Consider the following 22858-nt stretch of genomic DNA (forward strand, 5'->3'; position numbering starts at 1 on the left):
GCTGCACAGAGTCCAGCTTCTCTCCTGTAGGGGGCTGCAGTGAGCGGGCCTGAGCCCTAGGAGCCAGTCGAGTGGAAGGCTGGAGATAAAGGAAGCAGGGCAGTGGGGCCTGCACAGGGTGCCTGGAGGAAGAAGAACCCTAAAGGCTGGAGGAGGGTACAAAACAGAGTACCCTGGGCCCTGGGGGCGGGGGTGGCAAGGAGAGAGCCCCCATTGTGTGTGTGTGGGGGGGTGGATACACCTGGGGCAGGGAGGGGGCAGAGCTCGAGTCCTGTGGCGAGCAATCCTGTATAGAGCCTGGGTAGACAGGGCAGAGCAGAGCACGTGTCATTCATACGACCCCCTCCCCGCACATGCAGCCCTCCCCAGGGAGAGCAGTCACCCTGGCCAGGGCACTCCCGGGCAGTGCTCCGGTACCACGGTGACGGGGCTGGTAGGAGAAAGCAGACAAAACTGGGGGGCAGCACAGATCACTGGGGGGGAGGGGGAGAAGGAAGCCTCTCGGATGGAGCACAGCCCTTGGGAGACAGGAGGGACAGAGGTGATAGGGTGTGGGTAATGGAGAATGCTGGGGAAGAGCAGGGGTGGGGCTGGGCCCACATGGGTTAACAGGAGCATAACAGCAAGGGCTGATCTTGCATTGCCCGGGTGCTAAGGTGACGGGGCTGGGGTGATTGCAAGATGTAATTGAGGGCCAGTCCCCTTTGGCCGGAGGCCTGGATCTCTGAGGGCCAGGACCATGGCATCTGCAAGGACTGGTCCCGTCTCATCGTGCTCTGGGGCAATGGCAGGACTGTACGAAAGAGGATACTCATATGCACCCATGGGGCATGTCCTGCTGCTCGTGGTGATGGAGCCAGACCCCATTCTGGCCCTGGAGTCTGTGCTCAGGAAGCAGTTTCCCTTTTCCTTGTCTTTCTTACAGCCCTAGTTCTGGCAGCTCCCCCATGTAGAGCAGCCAGCAGCCCGTCCCAGCCACAGTGATCATCTGTCCACCCACTGTGCAGCCCAGATGTCTCCCTTCTGGCCACGCCATTGCCCTGCTGCTGGGGTGGAGGTTTGTGTCACTGTCTGCCTGGCAGCAGATCTCTGCGCCCCACGTTCAGCACAGCTCTGCAGCTGGCCTGAGCTGGGCCGTGTGCCTGCATACATGCGGGGGTGACTCGTGCAGCACCAGGACTGCTCAACAACAGGCCTATTCTCTGCTGCAGGAGAGCACAACAAAGCCCCTTAGAGAGTTCTGGCCCAAGTGCTCTGGCTTGTACCAGGTTATGATGTCAGAGACGGGAGCTGGGACCATCCCCCTACAGTCTAGGCTTTGCAGAGCGACATCCTGGGCCAGTTTGCACCGTGGGCCCTGAGCCCGCCCAGAGTGAACACACCTGAATGGCATCCAGCTCAGAGCTGGGGTGGTGGACTCTGCCCCTCACTGGCTCTGCCACCCTCTTTCTAGAGCCTGGGGGCCTTGGCCCCTCCTAGGTGAAGCTCTGAGTTCTCTGCAGGCAGCGGTGGATTCCGGCTGAGGCCCACTCGCAGGCTGCTCCATGCCGTTAGCCAGTTAGCCGTTTGCAGGTGCCAGTCTAAGGCAGAGCCTGTCGTGATTGCCTGCTGGCAGCCCCGATGGCCTGCCAGTGCCGAGGCTGCTTCGTCTGTCAGACAGTTAGCAGCAGCTTCACACTCAGTCAGATGCGGCCATGGGGCATGGCCTCCCCTGCCCGTCACGGCTCACTGTCCTGGGGATGTTCCCCTCAGCCGCACCCTCTCACAGCTTTCTTCACTGTGATATTTAAAAGCAGGCAGCTTAGGCGTGCCAGACACCAAAGTGGTGGGGAAGTGCAGGGCTGGTGATGTTCAGCCCTGGCCCTCTCCTGTTTCTCTGGACAAAGGCCTCGTCACTTGGCCATGTGATAAGCCAAGTGGTGGCACAGGGGGCTGGGCAGTGAATCAAGGAGCTGTCCTACCATCAGCTCATGCTGGGATCATCTGGCCCTGATCCCCAGACCCTGCTGCTCTGGGGGGTGTGATGGGGCACAGAACAGCTTGTCCAAATCCCCCTCATTTTCCAAGAGCTGAGGAAAATGACCGTGCAGTGCAGTGCACAGGGTGCTCTCAGGGCCTCCACTGATACATTGTACAAAACAGGTGCTAAATAGACACCCAATGAGACTGGGAGAAATCCATGTTGCACGGAAGACCAGATGTATGGGAAGAAAGCGTGTCTTCTAGTTGTGTGGGGGTAAGGGACTCTGTGGAGGGGGAGAGGTTTACACACAATTAAAGGACATAGGAAACCTCTCAGGCACCATGGGAGGGATGGCAGAGTTCCAGGATGGAACTGGACTGCACTGAGTGGGAGGACATGCATTAAAAGCCAGCTCCTTTCTCACAGGCAGGCCCAGCACTACCAGGAGGGCAAAGGAGACATTTGTCCCCTGAACAATCTTCCCAAATTACTGTCAGAAAGGCCAAAATATGTACAAAGTTACCCAGTGTTAAGCAGTGGAACAGGAGACTATATACGTTATAAATCACAGCAAAATGTTAACCCAGTAGCCAAATGTAGATTTTTTGCACTTAAAATCCAAGATTTTCAAGGGGTCTGACTAGCTCTGGTCTGGAAGGTTGTTTTTTAAATAGCAACATCCAGGGGCTACCCCCTTCCCCCACCCCCCAATTGATGGGACTCTAGCCTGGGCCCTGCTCAGGGTGATTTAATTCTGTTCAAGCGGTCTCCTCCAACCTCCATTCAGCAGAGAGAGCTGCCACCCCCTCGGGCTGCGCCTCAAACTGGACAGAGCTGCAGAGGCACTGGGAGCTGCCCCAGCCTCCCCTCTGTGCCTGGGGCCCAAGTGCTGCTGCCAGCTGATCGCTGTCCTACCTGTGCGCAGTGGGTTGAAGGCGGCCAGGGAGCAGCACTGGAGCTGAGCACGTGCAGACAGTGCAGTGGGCACAATGAAAATGTCTCTGCAACTGGTGGAAACTTTCCAAACCATTTTCAGAGTAGCAGCTGTGTTAGTCTGTATCCGCAAAAAGAAAAGGAGGACTTGTGGCATCTTAGAGACTAACAAATTTATTTGAGCATAAGCTTTCGTGAGCTACAGCTCACTTCATCAGATGCATGCAGTGGAAAATACAGTCCAAACCGTGCGCGCTTGTGGGAGCCCAGGCTGCTGTGAACGGCGCCTGCTGTGCGAGCTCTGGCAGCCCAAGCTGGTGCAAACGGTGCCTGCTGTGTGAGTGCTGGGGGGCCCAGGTTGGTGCGCTCTGGGGGCCCAAACTATATTTTTCTATCCCATTAGTTCAGCTCACCTGGATCCTTCTCTAGCTCTGTCCCCCCTCCCCCCCCAGCCCACAGAGGCTCATCGGTGTGAGACTCTGTGTGCACTAGAGCTGAGCAAATCACTGAGGTTTTGGTTTAGGGGCCAAACCAAAAAATTTGGCCAGATATTTCGACCTGATGCTGAGTCCAGTTTTCTTGCTGAAATGAAAAATCCTGAATGCATCCGATGAAGTGAGCTGTAGCTCACAAAAGCTTATGCTCAAATAAATTTGTTAGTCTCTAAGGTGCCACAAGTACTCCTTTTCTTTTTGCGAATACAGACTAACACGGCTGCTACTCTGAAACCAAATAATTTTGTTTGTCCACAATTTTTTTCTGCTTTTTCGTTTCATTTTGTGTTGTTTTCAGGGAATTCATTTTTTTCCCAATTAGCTAAAGTTGGAAACAGAATGCCCGTTCAAAACGATAAGTCAGAGGAATTCACTTCAAACCAGCCAAACTGAAACTGTTTGCCAGAAACAGGCCTTTTCACTGACAGTTTTTTGCCTAGATCTAGTCTGCACAGGGTGCAGCTCACTTGGTGAGCTAACATCATCCTGATTGGCCTGTGTCAACCAAACCCCTGCTGAGTAGGGTGCATGTGGCATGTAGGCTTGTATCTCAGCTCCCCATCGTTTCCCAACTAAACCTTGCAAACATTCCCTCCAATTCTACACACTGACTGCTCCCCTACAGTGTTTTTCAGTGCAAACACCAGCTCATCACTCCCCAGGCAGCAGCTGCTGTGCAGATTGTCATCACAGGAAACAGGTTTGTCCTGGAACCCTTCCAAGAGGTTTGGGATCAGATATGAGCGTAAAGGATGTTTGATTCACAGGAAGGGAAAGCAAAAGGGGGCAAATAAGCATGCTTGTTGTTTGTCTTACTGAACAGTGATTCCAACAGTGACTCTCAGCCTTTCCAGACTACTGTACCCCTTTCAGGAGCCTGATTTGTCTGCTGTACCCCCAATTTTTACCTCACTTCAAAACTACTAGTTTACAAAATCAGACATAAAGATACAAAAGTGTCACAGGTTTCAGAGTGGTAGCTGTGTTAGTCTGTATCAGCAAAAAGAACGAGGAGTACTTGTGGCACCTTAGAGACCAACAAATCTATTTAAGCATAAGCTTTCGTGGGCTAAAACCCACTTCATCAGATGCATGCAGTGGAAAATACAGTAGGAAGATATATATATATATACAGAAATTGCTGACTTTCTCCTTTGTACCACATAATTATCAAATAAATCATTTGGAATATAAATATTGTACTTACATTTCAGTGTACGATATACAGAGCAGTATAAACATGTCATTGTCTGTATGAAATTTTAGATTGTACTGACTTTGCTAGTGCTTTTTATGTAGCCTGTTAAACTAGTGGTATGTCTTCACTGCAAAGTTGTCAACAAAACTTTTGTCTTTCACAGGTATTTAAAAAAGCCGCCACACGAAAGACAAAAGTTTTGCCGACGCAAGTGGCGGTGTGAATGCGGTTTTGTCATCAGGAGCGCTCTCCTCAACTGAGAGCCCGTACCCTCTCCTGCACCCCAGCCCTGAGCCCCCCCAAACCTGGAGCCCCCTCCTGCACCCCAGATCCCACACCCCCACCCATCCCTCACCCCCTGCTCTACCCCAACCCACAGCCTCCTCCCACACTACAAATCCCTCGGCCCTAGCCTGGAGCCCACTCCTACACCCCAAACCCCTCATCCCCCGCCCACCCCAGAGCCTGCACCCCCAGCTGGAGCCCTCAGCCCTTCACATACCCTAACTCCCTGCCCCAGCCCAGAGCCCCCTCCTGCACACTGAACCCCTCATTTCTGGTCTCACCTCGGAGCCCACACCCCCATGTAGAGTCCTCACCCCCTCCTATATCCCAGTCTCCTGCCCCATGCCAGTGAAAGTGAGTGAGGGTGGGGGAGCGCGAGCCATCGAGGGAAGGGGAATGTAGTGAGTGAGGGGTGGGGCCTCAGGGAAGAGGCGGAACTAGGGTGTTCAGTTTTGTGTGGTTAGAAAGTTGGCAACCCTACATCCATTGCACTGTGAGCCTGGCCTGGAGCGAGGGACCGGGGCCTCCACTGCTCTGTGACCTGGGGCTAGGGTCCGGAGCCTCCATCGCTCTGTGAGCCTGGCCTGGGGCGAGGGTCCGGAGCCTCCATCGCTCTGTGAGCCTGGCCTGGGGCGAGGGACCGGGGCCTCCATCACTCTGTGAGCCTGGCCTGCAGCGAGGGACCGGAGCCTCCATTGCTCTGTGACCTGGGGCGAGGGTCTGGAGCCTCCATCGCTCTGTGAGCCTGGCCTGGGGCTAGGGACCGGGGCCTCCATCACTCTGTGAGCCTGGCCTGCAGCGAGGGACCGGAGCCTCCATTGCTCTGTGACCTGGGGCGAGGGTCTGGAGCCTCCATCGCTCTGTGAGCCTGGCCTGGGGTGAGGGACCGGGGTCTTCATCGCTCTGTGAGCCTGGCCTGGGGCAAGGGACCGGGGCCTCCATCGCTCTGTGAGCCTGGCCTGGAGTGAGGGTCCAGAGCCTCCATTGCTCTGTGAGCTGGGGCGAGGGACCAGGGCCTCTATTGCTCTGTGACCTGGGGCGAGGGAACTGAGCATCCATTGCTCTGTGACCTGGGGCGAGGGACTGGAGCCTCCACTGCTCTGTGACCTGGGGCGAGGGACCGGAGGGTCTATGAGCTTGGCCTGGAGACTGAGTGGAACAGGCTTGAGGATGACCTAATGTCTAGTGTGGGAGTGGGGGCTACAATTTCTTTTCCAGAGGCTGTTGGAGGGATGGGGAGTGGAGATCGGGCAGGGGGTTTCACAGGGTTTTGCAGCACTTGAAATGTGGGTGCAGCACCACGTCTGTCTGTGTCTCTAGCGTCTCTGACCCTGTGATACCATGCTGCGGCCACAGCGTACCGAGGGACACAGTACCAACCCAAGAATCAGGATCTGTTAGATTCATACTAACTAGGAGTTTTGTTGGTTGCCATAACAACTGAGAGGATGTGCTATAAAGCTCACATGACCCGTTCCACTTTCTAAATATAAACCTGCTTTCACACAGTGTATCCGAGACACGGGGCCAAATATTGTGTAAGAACAAGCAGGGGGAAAGCAGAAATGCAGAATGGAGGATAATACTGAGATAGGCACAGCTGGGACCCTGCACCAGGCTCGGTGGGTGCCCAGGACACTAGCCATGGCTGGGACCCTGCACCAGGCTCGGTGGATGCCCTGGGTCCCCCACCTCTTGCCCCATCTATTGCTTTTTGCCACAGTGAATTGCATTCTCACGTTACTCTCTGAGTGCAGGCAACAAACGTCCCAGGGCCACGTGGCCCCTGGAGTGGGCAGCAGCGAAATGGCTGTTCCTTGTATTTTTCAACCATTGAACGTCTCCCTTTTTGGATGAGCCCTGAGCAGAGCCCGCTCCCCTGGCCACTGGCACTATCCAATTGGCACTGGCATCAGGGCTCCTGCTGAGGGGTAGAGTGCATTTGCCAGTGTTGCTAGGGCTCCTCTTCCTCCTTCCTCCCTGACCCCTTGCTCACTGTTCTGGTGAGGTAATCCACTTTTAGCTTTGCTCTGGGTCCCCCAGGGTATCTGAACTTTCCTCACCTGCATCTGTGAGTTGGCAGGATCTTGGGCTCCCACTGCATGCCTGCTGTGGGTACCAGTGTGAGTGTCTGTTTCCCTGGGACCGGGCCAGGCACCCTGCATGGGCATTGCATAGTGAAGCACCCCACGCTTCTTGAGTGTGGGACCTGAGCCTGGGATCTCAGTGCGGCCAGGCCCTGTCTGTGTGGTTGGAGGTTCCCTGCCCTTTGCTCTGCTGGTGGCTGAGCGCACTGATCCCTGGGGCTGCACTTGTTGTTCTCCTATAACTTTTGCTTTGCCTGAGGGTGGGTTTCAGCAGGCCCCCCAACGGTGAGAGAAGGCGCTGGGAGTCAGGTAGTGCTGGGGCAGGGCTTGTCTGTCTCTCTCCGCTTCCTTTGGCTCCACTGCTGGGGTCTCCTCCCTCCTGCTTTCACAGCACTGCTTCCACTGCACTGGCAGTGTGAAATACTCAGTGCCGCCAGCCGCCGACAGCCTCTGCTGCCCCAGCCCTGGCTCTGCTGCCCATGTGCCTGCCCTCGCCTCTGCTACTGCCACCTCCACGCCCAGCTATCCCCCACTTTTCTCTGCTCTTCCAGGGCCCCACTCCTGGCACCACCACTCCCATCTCTGCATCACTGCTGTCCTGTGTTGGCTGCTGACATCCCTGTGCTCATCTCTGCCCCTTTGTTGTTCCCACACCCACCTCTGCACCCCGGCTGCCCTCATGCCTGCCCCAGTATTCCTGCACACCCTCTGTTGTGCTATTGGCTTATGAGACCTCCAGCCACAGCGATCAACAAGGGGACGCTCACCCTGTCTGTTGTCTGGGGGCAAGGCAGGAGTGGTCCCTGCAGGACCGGATGATGTCTGGCGTGTTATCCAATTCCATTTGAGTAGCCCTAGCAACTGTGATGGGGCATCTCTCCCTTTCTTGGGGCTTTCCCTTCCATGCCTATCAGCTCCAGCATGGAAGTGACGTAACCAACATGTCCCCTTCCCTAACTTTGCCCTGTCACTCGGCAGATGGCACAATGGGAGCTGCAGGCCTGGCTTGTGCTGCTGGCTCAGCCACGGTCAGACTATTTTGAACCAGCCAAACAACCCCCTTGAGCCTGGGAGATCGCAGGGTCCATCTACTCTGCAGCCATAGCCCTGTGGCAGTGGGCCTTGGAGCCTGGCTCATGAGGCTCACGCTACAGAGCTAAAAATATCAGTGTAGACATTCCCACCGGGTTTCAGAGCCCAGGCTCCACTAGGTAGCTGCAGTGACCTGCTCTGGGGGGCTGTGAGTGGTGAGTCAAGTCCTTACAGCTCCTCAGCTGGGAGGGGCTAGGAACGCATGCCAGAGGATGGTTCTTGTTCCTCGTAGTCCTACCCCTTGTGCCCGCTACACAACCCCTCTCCTTCCTGAGTTACACCTGCAGATATTTGTCCCATGCCCTAAGTTTTACATCTCCCCTTGTTAGCACACCGGGCTGTCTGGGACAATAGGAGCCAGGGACTTGGAGCTGTTTCTCCGGGCTGCTCTGCCTCTGCTGCCTTGCTCGGAACTGCTCCCAGCTAGTCACTGTTTTCCCAGTGATGAGTTGCAGGTGCATTTGCACCTCAGCCCTGTACAGAGGGACGACCCTGTCTCTCTTCCCTATATGCGTTTGCGTAGGGAGTTCAAATATCAGTTTACATTGATGCCCTATCGCATTGCAAACTCACCTCTAATTGGATACTCGGGATCCCTGTTGCTGCCTCCTAGCTTCCTCCCTCCCATGCAGTAGGGGCATGGGGTCTGTTACCCCCAGGAGGATCATCAACATTTGTCCAGATGGAATCTTAGTGACACTGCTGCTGGGGGTCACTTTGTACTGCTTCTTGGCCCCCACTGGGGGTCAGAGATGCTCCTAATTTACTGGCCTCTGCAAATGTCACGAGTGCTCTCTCCTAGCTCAGCTGTGAATATGACTTCAGCTGGCACCTAACACATGGGGGTGGGGGTTAGATGTGCTAACTCGAATTGTGTGTCTCTGGCAAAGCTCCAGCCCTGACTCTGTCAGCATGTGCTGTGAGCTACCATGACTCTGGTGAGTTACACAGATGTTTCCTCTCTAGGATCCCTCCTTTCAATGTGGGTTTTCCTGTCGTTTGAAAATGGGAAGCAATTTTTCTCTGTTGAGCAAGCTGAACTCATTTCACAGGGTCACCCAGCTTGGAAGGGCTCAGGGGCCACGTGCAGCACGAATTCCCGCAGTCAGCCTTTGCTGTGCGAGACACCTCCACCTTGTCATGTCTGGAGAGGGCGCAGGCTGGCAGCTGGGCTGTGAAACCCTGCCGAATGCACTGAGCAATACTGGCTTCTCTGGATACTGGCGAATAACCAGGGAAGAGTAATTGCAACAGGACCCTGCAAAGAATTCCTGAGTTGGGTGGAAGTCCGAGAGGAAGGGCAAGTTCTGCAGGGAGCCTGCTGAGCCAGCTGCCCCGCATGCACACTGGCACTGCTGCAGGGCCGCCCACATACAGCGCAGTGCTGGGAGTGAGGAGTGGCAGCACAGGCCTCAGTGCTGCGGCTTCTGCTCTGCAAGAGATGCTCTTGTTCAAAAGGAATGACTCTGGGCCATTTCTCTGGCCTGATACACAGGAGATCAGACTATACAGTCACAGTGGTTCCTCAAGGCCTTGGAATCTATAAGACTCTATTGGTCGTCTTCTCTTGCTGAGGTTCAGATACCGGTTTTGGGGCGGGGGAGGGGTGATGCCACTGGCGGGCTAATTGTCAGTCTGCTCTGGGAAGTTACTTGATTTCTCGCCCTGGTATATTGGCCATAATGGAATGTTTCTGCCTCGGTCTCCCTCGCTCGGAGTGTGGTCTCTGGTTATGTGGCAGTGGGAGCTCTGGCACAAGGTTTCTGTGAAAGTAGTTAGCCCCTCCCCCCACCTCCTCCAGCAACTTCCAGCTTTCCCTGTCTCTCAAAGGAGCTGTGTTCAGAAACCCTGACTTCTCTGTTTCCCGCTGGGATCCCTCCTGCATTTGCTGCCTCTTTCTCTGTGACATGCTGCTGTGACCTTAGCCCTTGGGGTGGCAGGGGCCTGCCTACACCTCCTGACAGACAGCGCTTGGCTTGGGGGAGAGAGCTTGTCAGGGATGGTAGATCAGGCATGGGGTGATTGTCATTAGATGTCCTGGTGCCTCCCTGATCTGGCTGTGGGCATTTAGTTCCCTGCAAACTCTCCCAGGGCAGAAGCTTAGGGGCACGGGGTTGGAAGTTTCAAAAGAACTTTTTCCAAATGATACTTTAGCCCTTTTTCAGTTCTGCAAGCGAAGACTGGAGTAGGAGTCGTCCCTGCGGTTACATGTCTTTCCTGCTCCTACAACTTTAAAATCCCCCGTTTCTTGCAATGACATGCCTCAGACAGTTAGTTCCTCAATGGGCCAATACATTCGGGTATTCCCCTGTAGGAGACAGTTGTCACTCCCATGCATGAGAGGAAGAGGCGGAGTGTCTGTTCTTCTTGCAGCTCTGCCACACTGTCATAGCTAGAGATTTTAAGGCCAGAAGGGACTCAAAACCAGACTGATCTCCTGCAGAACACAAGCCGGAGAACCTCGCCCAGTGACTCCTGCATCCAGCTAATAACTTGTGACTGAGTCAGAGCAGAGCTGTTAGAAAGAGACAGACAGCCTTGATTTACAGACTCCAAGAGATGGAGGATCCACCAGGGCCCTGGGTAAGTTGTTCCATGGGGTTAATTACCCTCACAATCAACAGTTTGTGCCTTTGCTCCAGTCTCAAATTTCTCTAGTCTCAGCTTCCAGCCATTGGCTCTTGTTCTGCCTTTGTTGGCTAGACCGTTTTCTCCTTGTGTAGGCACTTCTAGACAGTGATTTATAATTCTCATCAGTTATCCTGTCAATAATTCTCCTGCCATAGAAGAACTGGAAACCATCATAATAAAAGGGCCTTGAAAAATCATACAAATGAGAGGCGGAAAAGCCATATTAGGTCAGCTGCCGCATCTCCTCCTCCCCAGGTGCCTCAGCCGGGGTTTCAAGGTACACAGCGGGTAGTTTTATTGGTGTTGCAAAGCCCCGGAACAGTGCTACATACTCATGAGTGCCATCTTCTGATACCTTTTCAACTAACCTACTAATTTACATCTATCAGCTGGCCTGCTGGGTGACTTCAGCTCTCCGGTCACTTCACCTCTCTGTTCCTGTCCCTAGCTTGTCTGGCTGTCTGTTTAGACTGTGAATCTTCAGGGCAGGAGCTGGCTCTTACTCTGTGTTCATACAGCTTTAGTTCAGCCCTGACCCATGTGCATATGTACCAAAGCTTTACAACAGCTAGGTTGCTGGTCATGCTAACCAGCCCCGTCTCATTATGTCTTGTACTCCCCGGCCAGTCTGGCTCCATCTCGTGTCTCTTGGCAGCAGTCTGGGGCAGGGACCATCTTTGTGTCCTGTTTCTATGCAGCACCTATTTCAGCACATGCTACCTGACCTGGGCTCCTAAGTGCTACAGATAAATAATAATAATGAAGTATGACACAGTCTTTAATGATGCGAGTTGAGATGAAGGCAATGAATGCATGAAGTGGGTGTGAATAGGACAAATAGGCAGTGTGACTGCAAATTAATGCCTATTTATGCAAATGTATGCAATTTAGAATCTACTGTTTTATGCTGGCTCTCGACCGGACTCCCCCAGGCACAAAAGTATCTGATAGCCATTGCTGCCTTCCCCCCACCCTCTGGAATGCACCTGTGCATGTTGCACTTCCAGGAGGTTCAACCCAGCTCCAAATTCCCCCCTCTCCTGGGAGGTGGGCTTTGCACTGACTGTGCACTGGTGTCATAGAATCATAGAATATCAGGGTTGGAAGGCACCTCAGGAGGTCATCTAGTCCAACCCCCTGCTCAAAGCAGGACCAATCCCCAACTAAATCATCCCAGCCAGGGCTTTGTCAAGCCTGACCTTAAAAACTTCTAAGGAAGGAGATTCCACCACCTCCCTAGGTAACGCATTCCAGTGCTTCACCACCCTCTTAGTGAAAAAGTTTTTCCTAATATCCAACCTAAACCTCCCCCGCTGCAACTTGAGACCATTACTCCCTGTTCTGTCATCTGCTACCACTGAGAACAGCCTATATCCATCCTTTTTGGAACCCCCTTTCAGGTAGTTGAAAGCAGCTATCAAATCGCTCCTCATTCTTCTCTTCCGCAGACTAAACAATCCCAGTTCCCTCAGCCTCTCCTCATAAGTCATGTGTTCCAGTCCCCTAATCATTTTTGTTGCCCTCCGCTGGACGTTTTCCAATTTTTCCACATCCTTCTTGTAGTGTGGGGCCCAAAACTGGACCCAGTACTCCAGATGAGGCCTCACCAATGTCGAATAGAGGGGAACGATCACGACTCTCGATCACGTCCCCCGACATGCAGTGTCAGGCAGAGCAGCCAGGGCCAGATGCTGTCAGTTGAACTCTTGTCTTTGTCCTTTATGGTCACACCCAGAATGTATGCCCAGCAGGGGAAATAATCCCCGCCGAGTCGATCCCAGTCATTTATATGCTTTAAGCTCAGAGCTGCTTTCTAGCTTTTTTATGAGGCTGGTAGCTGTGGCCTTGTTTATGTCATATGGCATATTTGTTTGTCTCTCTGTATTAGCGTAACCTGATTTGTTTGACTCTCCGTATTAGCTAAACCTAGAAGCAGGAGAAAAATTATATGCAGGGGAAGGAGAGATTGCCATTTCAATTTGTGATTCAGAAATGATCAGGAGAGAGTAATTGACAGCACTAAAAAAATTCCTCAACAAACTCTTTGTACAGAAAGACTTAGGGCTGGGAGTACACAACAGTAATTTAGGGCGGAATTCATTTACAGGGATGATGTCATCACCCGAACACAGGTGTTTTGAACCCAGGACATTCAAAGTAAGAAACCCAAACATGGGTAAAGTCCAGAAATGCAGGTAAGGCATCCAGACCGACATAACCCTGCCCTGCTGTGACAACATGTGGTTCGGAGGGGGCAGAGGAAACATAGTACAACATGTCTTTACAAATCAGATTAAGTTATTCCGGGACCAGCCCCCGACATGCAGTTTCATCATTCTGTGGTTGTTGCCTGGGGTCAATGCTGGGCACCTACTGAGTGAGGCAGCTTCTGTGCCTTCTCTCCTGCCTTTTGTGTCTTTGGCCTCTGGGGCTGGCTCCTCTCTGGAATTCATTCTTCCTCAATCCCGCTTGGCTTAAGGAAGGAGGGCACTGCCTGGGTCCTACTGCCCCTCTGGTGGGCTGTTTCCTTTGAGCTGAGGATAAGAAGAACAACTCCTTCTGTGCACTCCTTCTGTGCACAACTCCTTCTGTGGGGCAGGGTCCCGTGGAAAACTGCTCTGGGAGGAGGGCGTTCTGTGCAGACACATGCATGCACACACACACACATGCCTGCAGTAAGGTGGGGTGGGCAGCTGTAAATTGGTGTTGGTTAACTTTGCAAACATCACGGCTTTAATACCTTTGATAGTGATCTGAAGAGATGAAATCTCAACCTGAGATCGTTTTGAAAGATTCCCCTCTCAGCTCAGCTTCACTGGTGTGCGCTGACTGCCACACGGCACCGGGGAGCCGTGTAAAGCAGCCGGTGTGCACTGGCCAGTTCAACTGGATTGACTGCTGTTTGCATGGCCGGTGCATTGAGAATTGCATGGCTGCGCACCCTACTTCCTCTTCCCTCTTGTTCTTGACGTTTCCCTGCACACCCCCTGGAAATTCCCACTGACCATGCCCCCCTCCATTCTTCTGAGCGCACACGTATGCGCACACACATTCCTGCTTCTGTCTGCTGCATCCCCCTGCTGACCCCCTGCCTAGTCTTCCCTACCTTCCTTCCCTCCCTGTGGGGTAGATCTAGTACAAGGGGTAGTGGCTGAAAAGAAATATTTAGGATTAATGGTGATTTTTGGCCATTATTTTTCATAACAAAGTTTCTTTGACAGCAGAGGGTGGCACATAAAATCTCCATCAGAGAAACACATGAAGAATTCCCTTTGTCAAAAGACAAGGGGTGATACAGGGCAGTACAGTTCTTTAAGTGCCTATTTCACAATGAATCTTAACTCCTAAACTAATTAACAGATTAACTTTAATCCATTCTGTGCTCAGAGTAAGTGCTGCATGTTGGGGGAGGAGTCACAGAGTGCTTTATACATACCCGAGAGGGTGAATCCCTGCTTTGAGTGCAAAAACCAACTCGTGGTGAGGGACCCTGTGGTGGACTAAGCCTTGAAGGTCTAGACCTGCAGTTCCTGTCTTCATGTATGATTTTATTATGTTGTTATGGATCATCCTTGCCTCTCCCTGGACGGTTTGCAATGTTCAGGTTGTGAGAGTCTGGAGTACTCCCTTGTACACAGTACAGCCCTTGTGCATAGTACATCCAAGGCTTTAAGCTTCTTGGCTATGGGAAGCTGCAAAGCTACGACAACTTACTTCTGCCCAGCCCTTGGCGGCACTGCACTGGGTGCGCGGGTGTGCCAATGTTGGTGGGAGGCTTGGCAGCATGAAGCAGGACAGCACATGCTGCCTGCCTGGCCCAGCCCTGCCAGCCTCCCCCTCCCCTACCCACAGCTTGTCCGTGATATGCCGCTTCCGCCTCTGCTCTGTATTTCACAAGCAGGATGTTTTAAGCAAAGTTGGTTCCTCATGCTTCCAGGCAAGAAATAACCATTCCCCTGAAATTTCTCTGGCATGTGATGTTCCCAGCATATGGACGCCCCCATACAAAGTGGCGATTGTCTCTGACTGAAGGGATGTGTTACAGGGGGCTCCTTCGCTCTTGTCTTCTTGCCCTGCAGAAACTATGCTGACTGCACAAGTTGTGCAATCACAGTGCCATTGATTTTGAGTTCTCTCCACCAGTATCACTATAGTCCCTGTAAGCAGCAGCCTATTACAATATCCTCTGTGCTTTAGGCACAGCAGGAGCTGAGGGGAATGGAGGTCTCCCTTCCCTGAGGCCAATGTGTGACTGGGTGCAGCTAGCCGTGTTCCCTTCTCTCCCCCCTAGCACTTCCTTCCTGTGCCTCTTTATCTGACTTGGGCTGATGGACTATTTATCCCACCCAGCCCGGTTAGCTAATTACCCCCAATCACCTTCCTCCAAGGCACAGATTGGCAACTAAGTGATCAGGGTACAGGCTCCCCTGTTCGTTTCCTGCACTCTGTTCCAGTGGTTTGACACAGTGTGATGGGTTTTCCCAGGGTGCAACCTGAATTGGGGTACTGCTGAGCCCTCTGTCCCACCAACCTGGGCTCCCTCTCGCACTGTGATGTTGTTGCTAAGCCACAAACTTCTGTCAGGTCCTGCATTTACACAGGCATCCACAGGCAGGGACACACCCAACTGAGTTAAATGAATGCTTCTCCCAGCCACTCATGAACCAACAATAGAGAGAGTCCAGCCAGTTGTCCCCAGCTTCCCAGCCCTGCACCCCAAAACTGTACCATCTTGCCTTGGTCAGACGCCTAAGCAGTATACATTTATAACCCAGTCTGCCCCTCTCTCACTGTGGAGAGGACATGCACCAGTTTTTTTGTTCCTGAGCAGATTTCCCAAGCACTTCAACCAAAACACACTGTTTTACATAAAACATAAAGCAGTTTCTTCTTTGAGTGGTGTCCCTATGGGTGCTCCGCACTAGGTGTCAGTGCATCCCTGCGCTGGAGATCGGAGATTTTTCGCAGGAGTACTCGGTCGGGGGAAGGGTGTGCACAGGAGCTGTCTCGTGCAGTCGTTGGCGCCTCCTGTAGTGCGCGCACCCCCGACCGTCCCCTCAGTTCTTTCTCCACCGTCCTCCGCTGCAGACGGAGCTCCGTGGCAGTGCTCTCTTCGATACTTTCTGGGGAAAAAAAAAGTTACAAATTACATAGGAACTTCTTATTAGTCTATACTCAGTTTCCTTAGTATTAGTATATACATAGTTACATAGTTTCATTAGTTCCTCCTAGAGGTTTTTCTTCAACAACAACAACAAAAAATTCTTTACTTAGTTCTCCATTTGGGAATAGCTCTACGGTTTACCACTCCCACCCTCATCTATCGAGAGGAGGGGAGAGGCTTAACTGAAGTCATGCTGGGCTCAACAAGGTTTAAAAAGTGTGATTCCTGCCGTGAACCGATGCCGGTCTCTGACCATGCATCCTGCATTAGCTGTCTGGGAGAAACTCATATCTCCCAGAAATGCATACATTGCAGTAACTTGAAGTGAAGAGCAACATGTGATAGGGATCTCCATTTGAAAATACTTCTGATGGAGAAATCCCTCCAACCTCTGCAAGAGACGTCCTCCGGGGAGTCTCATAAACCGAGATCCCTAAGCGATGATAAGGCTCCGACTTCCAAAACTATCAGGAAGCAAGCCTCGACCTCTCCAATAACAGACAACCACAAAAAGAGAGCTTCCCCAGCGAGGTCTTTACCCTCAGTGTGGCACTCATCCAGAGAGGCACCGGGCTCCTCCGGCACCGTCCCTCAGCGGACCTCTGCCGAGCCCCAAAGCGCGCCACTGGAGTTGAGACGTCAAGTCTCCTCCACAGCACCAACTACCCTGGTGCGGAGTGCAACTCAGGCAGCGGCACTGTAATGAATGCTGCCGGCACCGGCACCGACTCCAGACTTGATGCTGGCTAACAAGGCGAATCCAGGACCGGTCAGCACTCCAATGGTCGACTGCAATCCCAAGGCGGGACCAGTGCAACTCCTACATCATGCTGACATAGCCCTTCAAAGCGCTGCCCAAGCCCCATGCTGGAGCCCCTGGGGTAGCGGCGGCTGGGCTCTGGCAGCGCTTTAAAGGGCCTGGGGCTCCGGCCGCTGTGGGGAGCCCCAGGCCCTTTAAAGCACGCCCTAAGCCCCACTGCTGGAGCCCCGGGGTAGTGGCGGCAGTGCTCTGGCGGTGATTTAAAGGGCTTGGAGCTCCGATGTGCTAGCGGTGGCTGGAGCCTGGGGCCCTTTAAATAGCCCCTGAGCCCCAGGGCTCCCAGCCGTCTCTGCAGCTGGTAGCTCTGGGGGTGATTTAAAGGCCCCGGGGCTCCCAGCTGCAGCCGGAGCCGTGAGGCCTTTAAATCTTGATTTAAAGGGCCCGACCACACCTCGTCTTATTGAGGCCACACCTCTTCCGGTCAAGGCCATGCCCCCTGCTCAGGACTCTGGAGTACCAGTAAGTCCTTTAAGTTACTTTCACCCCTGATCACAGTATCATGCTTACCGGGATGCCAAAACACTACGGCCAACAATATCAGCAGGCACTTCTCATGGAACTCGAGTGGGAAATTCATGACAGTGTTCTCAGCACGATACTCCAAAAATGAGATCACCCAGTAATCGACCTGCTCACCTCAGCAATAAACTACAGATGTCCAGTTTTTTGCTCCAGGGCAGGCCTGGCGCTGGGATCATTAGGGGATGGCTTCCTCATCCCGTGGAATGTGTTGCTCATGTACTCTTTCCCACCGATACCACTGATCCCATGGGTCATCCACAAGATACGACTTGACAGAGCATACATCATTCTCATTGTCCCCACATGACCCGGACAGACTTGGTTTTTGTACCTGTCACACCTAGCAGTCTGTGCCCCACAACCGCTGCCCTTATTGTCCCAGAACAGGGGCCTGACACTCCATCCAAACCCAGCGAAGCTCCATCTCAAAGCGTGGCTCCTGTGTGGTTCCAACATGGAGAATTGAACTGCTCGGAGAAAGTAAAACAGGGAGTACTAAACAGCTGTCACCTCACCACTAGAAATACTTACCACCACAAGTGGAGAAGATTCTCCCTTTGATGTCAGCAAAAACAGCTGGACGCGACCAAGGCACCTCTATCTATGATCCTAGACTACCTATTAGAACTCAAGGAAACGGGGTTAGCTATAAAGTACACCTGGCTGCCATCATGGCCCTTCACGAAGAGATAGAAGGGGCTCACCCGATTACACTGTACTTTCTCGCAGGTATATAGAAAATGTACCCAGACGTAAGCCAACCTACACCACCATGGGATCTCAGTGTTGTGCTCAAATGTCTCACAAGACATCCCTTTAAACCTCTAGCAACCTGCTCACTCTACATATGTCAATGAAGGTCACATTCCTAGTGGCAATCACGTCTGCAAAATAGGAGCGCTGATGACTGAACCACTGTACACGGTATTTAGCAAAGACAAAATCATGTTACATCCTCACCCAAAATTCTTGCCCAGAGTGGGTACACATTTTCATATTAACCAAATCATACACTTACCTGCCTTCTATCCCAAGCCATATAAGGATTCTGGAGAAGCAACATTACACATGTTAGATGTTAGATGGGCTGTAGCCTTCTACTTGGACAGAACTAAACCATTTAGCTAGTCACCAAGACTATTTGTCTCTACAGCAGAATGCTCCAAGAGCTCTACAGTATCGACCCAGAGATCCTCCAAATGGGTCTCTTCCTGTATTCAAACTTACTACCTCCTACATAACAAAGAACCCCCTGTGGGCATCAGATCCCACTCAACACAAGCCATGGCGACATCAATTGCATTCTTGAACAATGTCCCCTTAATAGACATTTGTAGAGCGGCAACCTGGACATCAGAGCACACTTTCACAAAGCATTATGCTATCACCCAAGGCCTTGTCTCAGATTCTATCGTTGGCCTCACAGTGCTCTCATCACACACTATACATAACTCCGAACCCCTGCCACCCCTGGTGGGGTACTGCTGTACAAGCACCTAGAGTGGAGCACCCACAAGGATACCACTCGAAGAAGAAGTTACTCACCTTGGGCAGTAACAATGGTTCTTTGAGATGTGTGTCCCTGTGGGTGCTCCACTACCCACCCTCCTCCCCTCTACTTCGGAGTTCGCACAGCCGAGCTCTGTGGCAGAGAAGGAACAGAGAGGACGGTCGAGGGTGCACGTGATACAGGAGGCACCAGCGGCTGCACGAGACAGCTCCTGTGCGTGCCCTTCCCCCAACCGAGTACTGTTGCGAAAAATCGCCGATCTCCAGCGCAGGGATGCACCGACTTCTAGCGCGGAGCACCCACAGGGACACACATCTCGAAGAACCATTGTTACTGCACAAGGTGAGTAACTTCTTCTTTATTAACTACAGAAAGACAGATTGTAAGTGATAGGCATAAAGGATAGAGATGGTTACCAAAGAAAATAAAAATAAGCGCACAATCTAAGTTCTGTAAACTAAACAGGAATTGAATCAAGGAGTGTCTCACCCTGATAGATAATACAAGCAACAATTAAAGATCTTCGATACACAGGCTGGAACTCTCCTTCAGCCTGGAACCACCTCCCCAGTTCAAAATCTTTGTCCTCCAGACGTGTTTCCAGGTGTTGAGTTGTGGAGGGAGTGAGGCCAAGTGATGGTGTCACTTCCCCTCTTTTATAGTTTCTTCCAGCTTGCTGGAATGATCTATGCTCATGACTTGGGGGTCCACCACATTGTTCAAGGCTTCTTCGTTGTACACATGCTATGTCTGAGAAGTCTCCATTGTATACAGATCCTGGGATAGTCCTTGGGAGTGTGGATTCCCTTTAATGGGCCATCACTGCATCTGGCTGATCCATTGTTGCTCCTGAAAGGCTGGTTGTGGGTGTTCCCAACCTCATAACTTATTTCAGTAACACACATAGAGCAAAACTTTGTAACTTCCCATACAATGATAGCACATACAATCCAACAGAATATTAATGTTCAACGGATCAAGACTTTCAGAATGATTCCTTGCAAGGCATACTTTGTACAAAAGTAACAAAACATATAATTATATGACAGTGGAGAATATGGGGGTTCCAGGATGCTGCTTTGAGGTATAGAGTGCCACATGCAGCTCTGCTCGTAGCCAGTCTGCATGGTGGCTCCTCCATGCTGGGAATGGGCCCCACAGGCCACTGGGTGGAGTGAACATGGAGCTGAGACTATTGCAGAAACTCCCAGGCAGGCAGCATAGAGAATACGAGCATTGCTTTGAGACTGGTGGCAGCAGCAGCACAGGGACTGTTGGGTGAGGGGTTCAGGCTCCAATGCAGTGCAGAGAGGAACAGCCAAGCCTTGCTTGTGTGGGCCCTGAACTGCACAGCAGGAGGCCTAAAGGTCTGTAGCAGACTGTGCGTGTATTCGTACTGTATCCAGCCTTGTGATGTCTAGGGATGTATTACGGGGATTAAGACTCACTGCCGCTAACATACTGCAGCAGGCCAAGCCCCTTGCAGTCCTTCCATCCCCACCAGCTGTGAGGCAGATCGCACTGCAGGTACTGGGTCAAATTAAGGAAACAACTGCATCTTGCACTACTTCCTGCAGGCTGCCAAACTGCTTTGGCAAGAGGAGCCATCTGCTTTTCAGCTCCACTCCTCGCCAGAGATGGAACACCTGAGATTACACTGGGATTCCTTATCCCCATAGAACTAGTTCTTCTTGGTGTGCTGCTCAGTTTTGTTTTGTGGCTCCCTGCTGCCCACAGCCTTGTCCAGCCATGGACTTGTTCTGGCTGAGGTGTGAGAGGGTGCTTTGGGATCCCACAGCACAAGGTTTGCTGGACCTGTCTGAGACACACAGGTGTTGAAATGGATCTTTTAATGGCCCACAGCTGGGCAGGTGTTAACGGTACCAGTGAGAATTCGGAAGGCAATATGCTTAATGCACTGTAATTTATTTGAGAGAGAATCACACAAGCAGTTACGGTTACATAGTACACATCTTTTTCTATAAGCCTTAACTCCCCAAGCATAAATCCTCAGTAACAGTAACAGTATCCTGATTGGCAAACAAAGCAGGCATATCTACCAGTTCTAGATGGAGACTTTTTCTCTTCTCTTCTTTCCCCTCTCAGGTACTTGGTCTGTCAAGGTCCCTCACATCAGAGTCTTGGTTACTCCAATGACCTCTGGTTCTAAGATCTCGCAAAGGTCCCTCAAGGCGGGGTGTCGGTTACCCCGACGACTTCTGTCTCACAGCCTCAAACCTCTTCAGATGTTAATTGGGGAATTCATCTGACTCATTTACTTTGCTTAGCACTTATATACCTTTTTGTTTTCAAAGGAGTCAGGATGTTCCAGAAATATGCCTCATAGGCGTTTATTACTTGTTTTCTTCATAATTTTGGAAGGGATTGCAAAGCGGACACACAGACCAAAGCTCATCCATAGTTTACCGTCTCATAAATCATTCACTTAAACTCTTAGTATGAGGTTATCCAAAAAGGGTCATTTTGACCCATGTCAGCCATGTCGAACCAAGCACTGATTGCATCATCTTAGGTGTTCTTTACTTTGTGAGCGGGTTCTCTGCAGATATATTCCAAAATTTGGGGTTAAAACAACATGCCCATTGAGCCGTTATTAACCATTCTAATGCAGTTTCAGCACCTCCAGTAGTTTTCCAGATCATTCATCTAATGCTAAGAGAATTCTGCTCCCAGAATCCTCTAGCAACTTCAGACATACCAAGCCATACCAAACTCACGCTTGCCACATTTATCCATATCAATGGCAGCAATTCATAATAATTTGGCACCATCTCAACAGAAGGCGGGGCAGGGTGAGGTGTCCCACTCCAAGGCCTGGCAGTGGAATGCAGCTGTCAGCGCCACGCACAGTGGAATGGAACTGGGAAGCTGCTTGCCAGCCTGCAATCTCTGGCAGGCAGCACAGGTGGTTTTGCCTTTCGGGGGGTGTTCCTGCCACCAAGGCCTCTGGGGCGGTTTTGTTCAACATCTTCATTAATAATCTGGAGGATGGTGTGGATTGCACCCTCAGCAAGTTTGTGGATGACACTAAAATGGGGGGGGAGAGGTAGATACGCTGGAGGGTAGGGATAGGGTCCAGAGTGTCCCAGACAAATTGGAGGATCGGGCCAAAAGAAATCTGATGAGGTTCAACAAGGACAAGTGCAGAGTCCTGCACTAAGGACTGAAGAATCCTATGCACCGCTACAGGCTGGGGACCGACTGGCTAAGCAGCAGTTCTGCAGAAAAGGACCTGTGGATTACAGCGGACAAGAAGCTGGATATGAGTCAACGGTGTGTCCTTGTTGCCAAGAAGGCTAACGGCATATTGGGCTGCATCAGTAGGAGCATTGCCAGCAAATCGAGGGACGTGATCGTTCCCCTCTATTCGGCACTGATGAGGCCACACCTGGAGTATTGCATCCAGTTTGGGGCCCCCCACTACAGAAAGAATGTGGACAAATTGGAGAGAGTCCAGTGGAGGGCAACGAAAATGATTAGGGAGCTGGGGCACATGACTTACGAGGAGGGGCTGAGGGAACTGGGGTTATTTAGTCTGCAGAAGAGAAGAGTGAAGGGGTATTTGATAGCAGCCTTCAACTACCCGAAGGGGTGTTCCAAAGAGGATGGAGCTAGGCTGTTCTCGGTGGTGACAGCTGACAGAACAAGGAGTAATGGTCTCAAGTTGCAGTGTGGGAGGTCTAGGTTGGATATTAGGAAAAAGTTTCACGAGGAGGGTGGTGAAGCATTGGAATGCGTTACCTAGGGAGGTGGTGGAATCTCCTTCCTTAGAGATTTTTAAGGTCAGGCTTGACAAAGCCCTGGCTGGGATGATTTAGTTTGGGATGGTCCTGCTTTGAGCAGGGGGTTGGACTAGATGACCTCCTGAGGTCTCTTCCAACTCTAATCTTCTGTGATTCTATGACACCCTCAGGAATGAGAGCTTGACTGAATTTTAACGGATATGCCAGTCACTCTCAGTGAAGCAGGGGAAAGGCCGAGATGCTGTTGCCTTGTGAAGGAGCAGCCGGGGGGAGCATTTCCAGCAGCACTTTCTTAACTTCCCTTCTTATGAGATGGGAGGAAGGCTGCTCGGTCACTTACTCTCTCTCTGTGCTGGTGACAGTGATCCTTCCTCTCTGTCTCTATTCAGAGTGAG

General features: G+C 51.9%; 1 protein-coding gene across 8 annotated transcripts in view; it reads left to right on the top strand.

Moving 5' to 3' along the window:
• The window catches only part of GAS7 (growth arrest specific 7), a 208898-nt gene that overhangs the window by 65867 nt on the left and 120173 nt on the right, over positions 1-22858 (top strand). Inside the window, exon 1 of one of the 8 annotated variants that reach the window (XM_037914269.2) lies at positions 10313-10635. The exons of 5 other annotated variants lie outside the window; for them this stretch is intronic. In XM_037914269.2, the coding sequence (XP_037770197.1) occupies positions 10612-10635 (24 nt within the window). In that variant the 5' untranslated portion in view covers positions 10313-10611. Of the gene's footprint in view, positions 1-10312; positions 10636-22858 lie in introns of those variants that run through there. 2 more of the 8 variants (XM_037914270.2, XM_043528348.1) reach the window with 2 other exon arrangements.

The sequence above is a fragment of the Chelonia mydas genome, chromosome 14, assembly GCF_015237465.2.
Source record: "Chelonia mydas isolate rCheMyd1 chromosome 14, rCheMyd1.pri.v2, whole genome shotgun sequence".
NCBI classification, from domain to species: Eukaryota; Metazoa; Chordata; order Testudines; family Cheloniidae; genus Chelonia; species Chelonia mydas.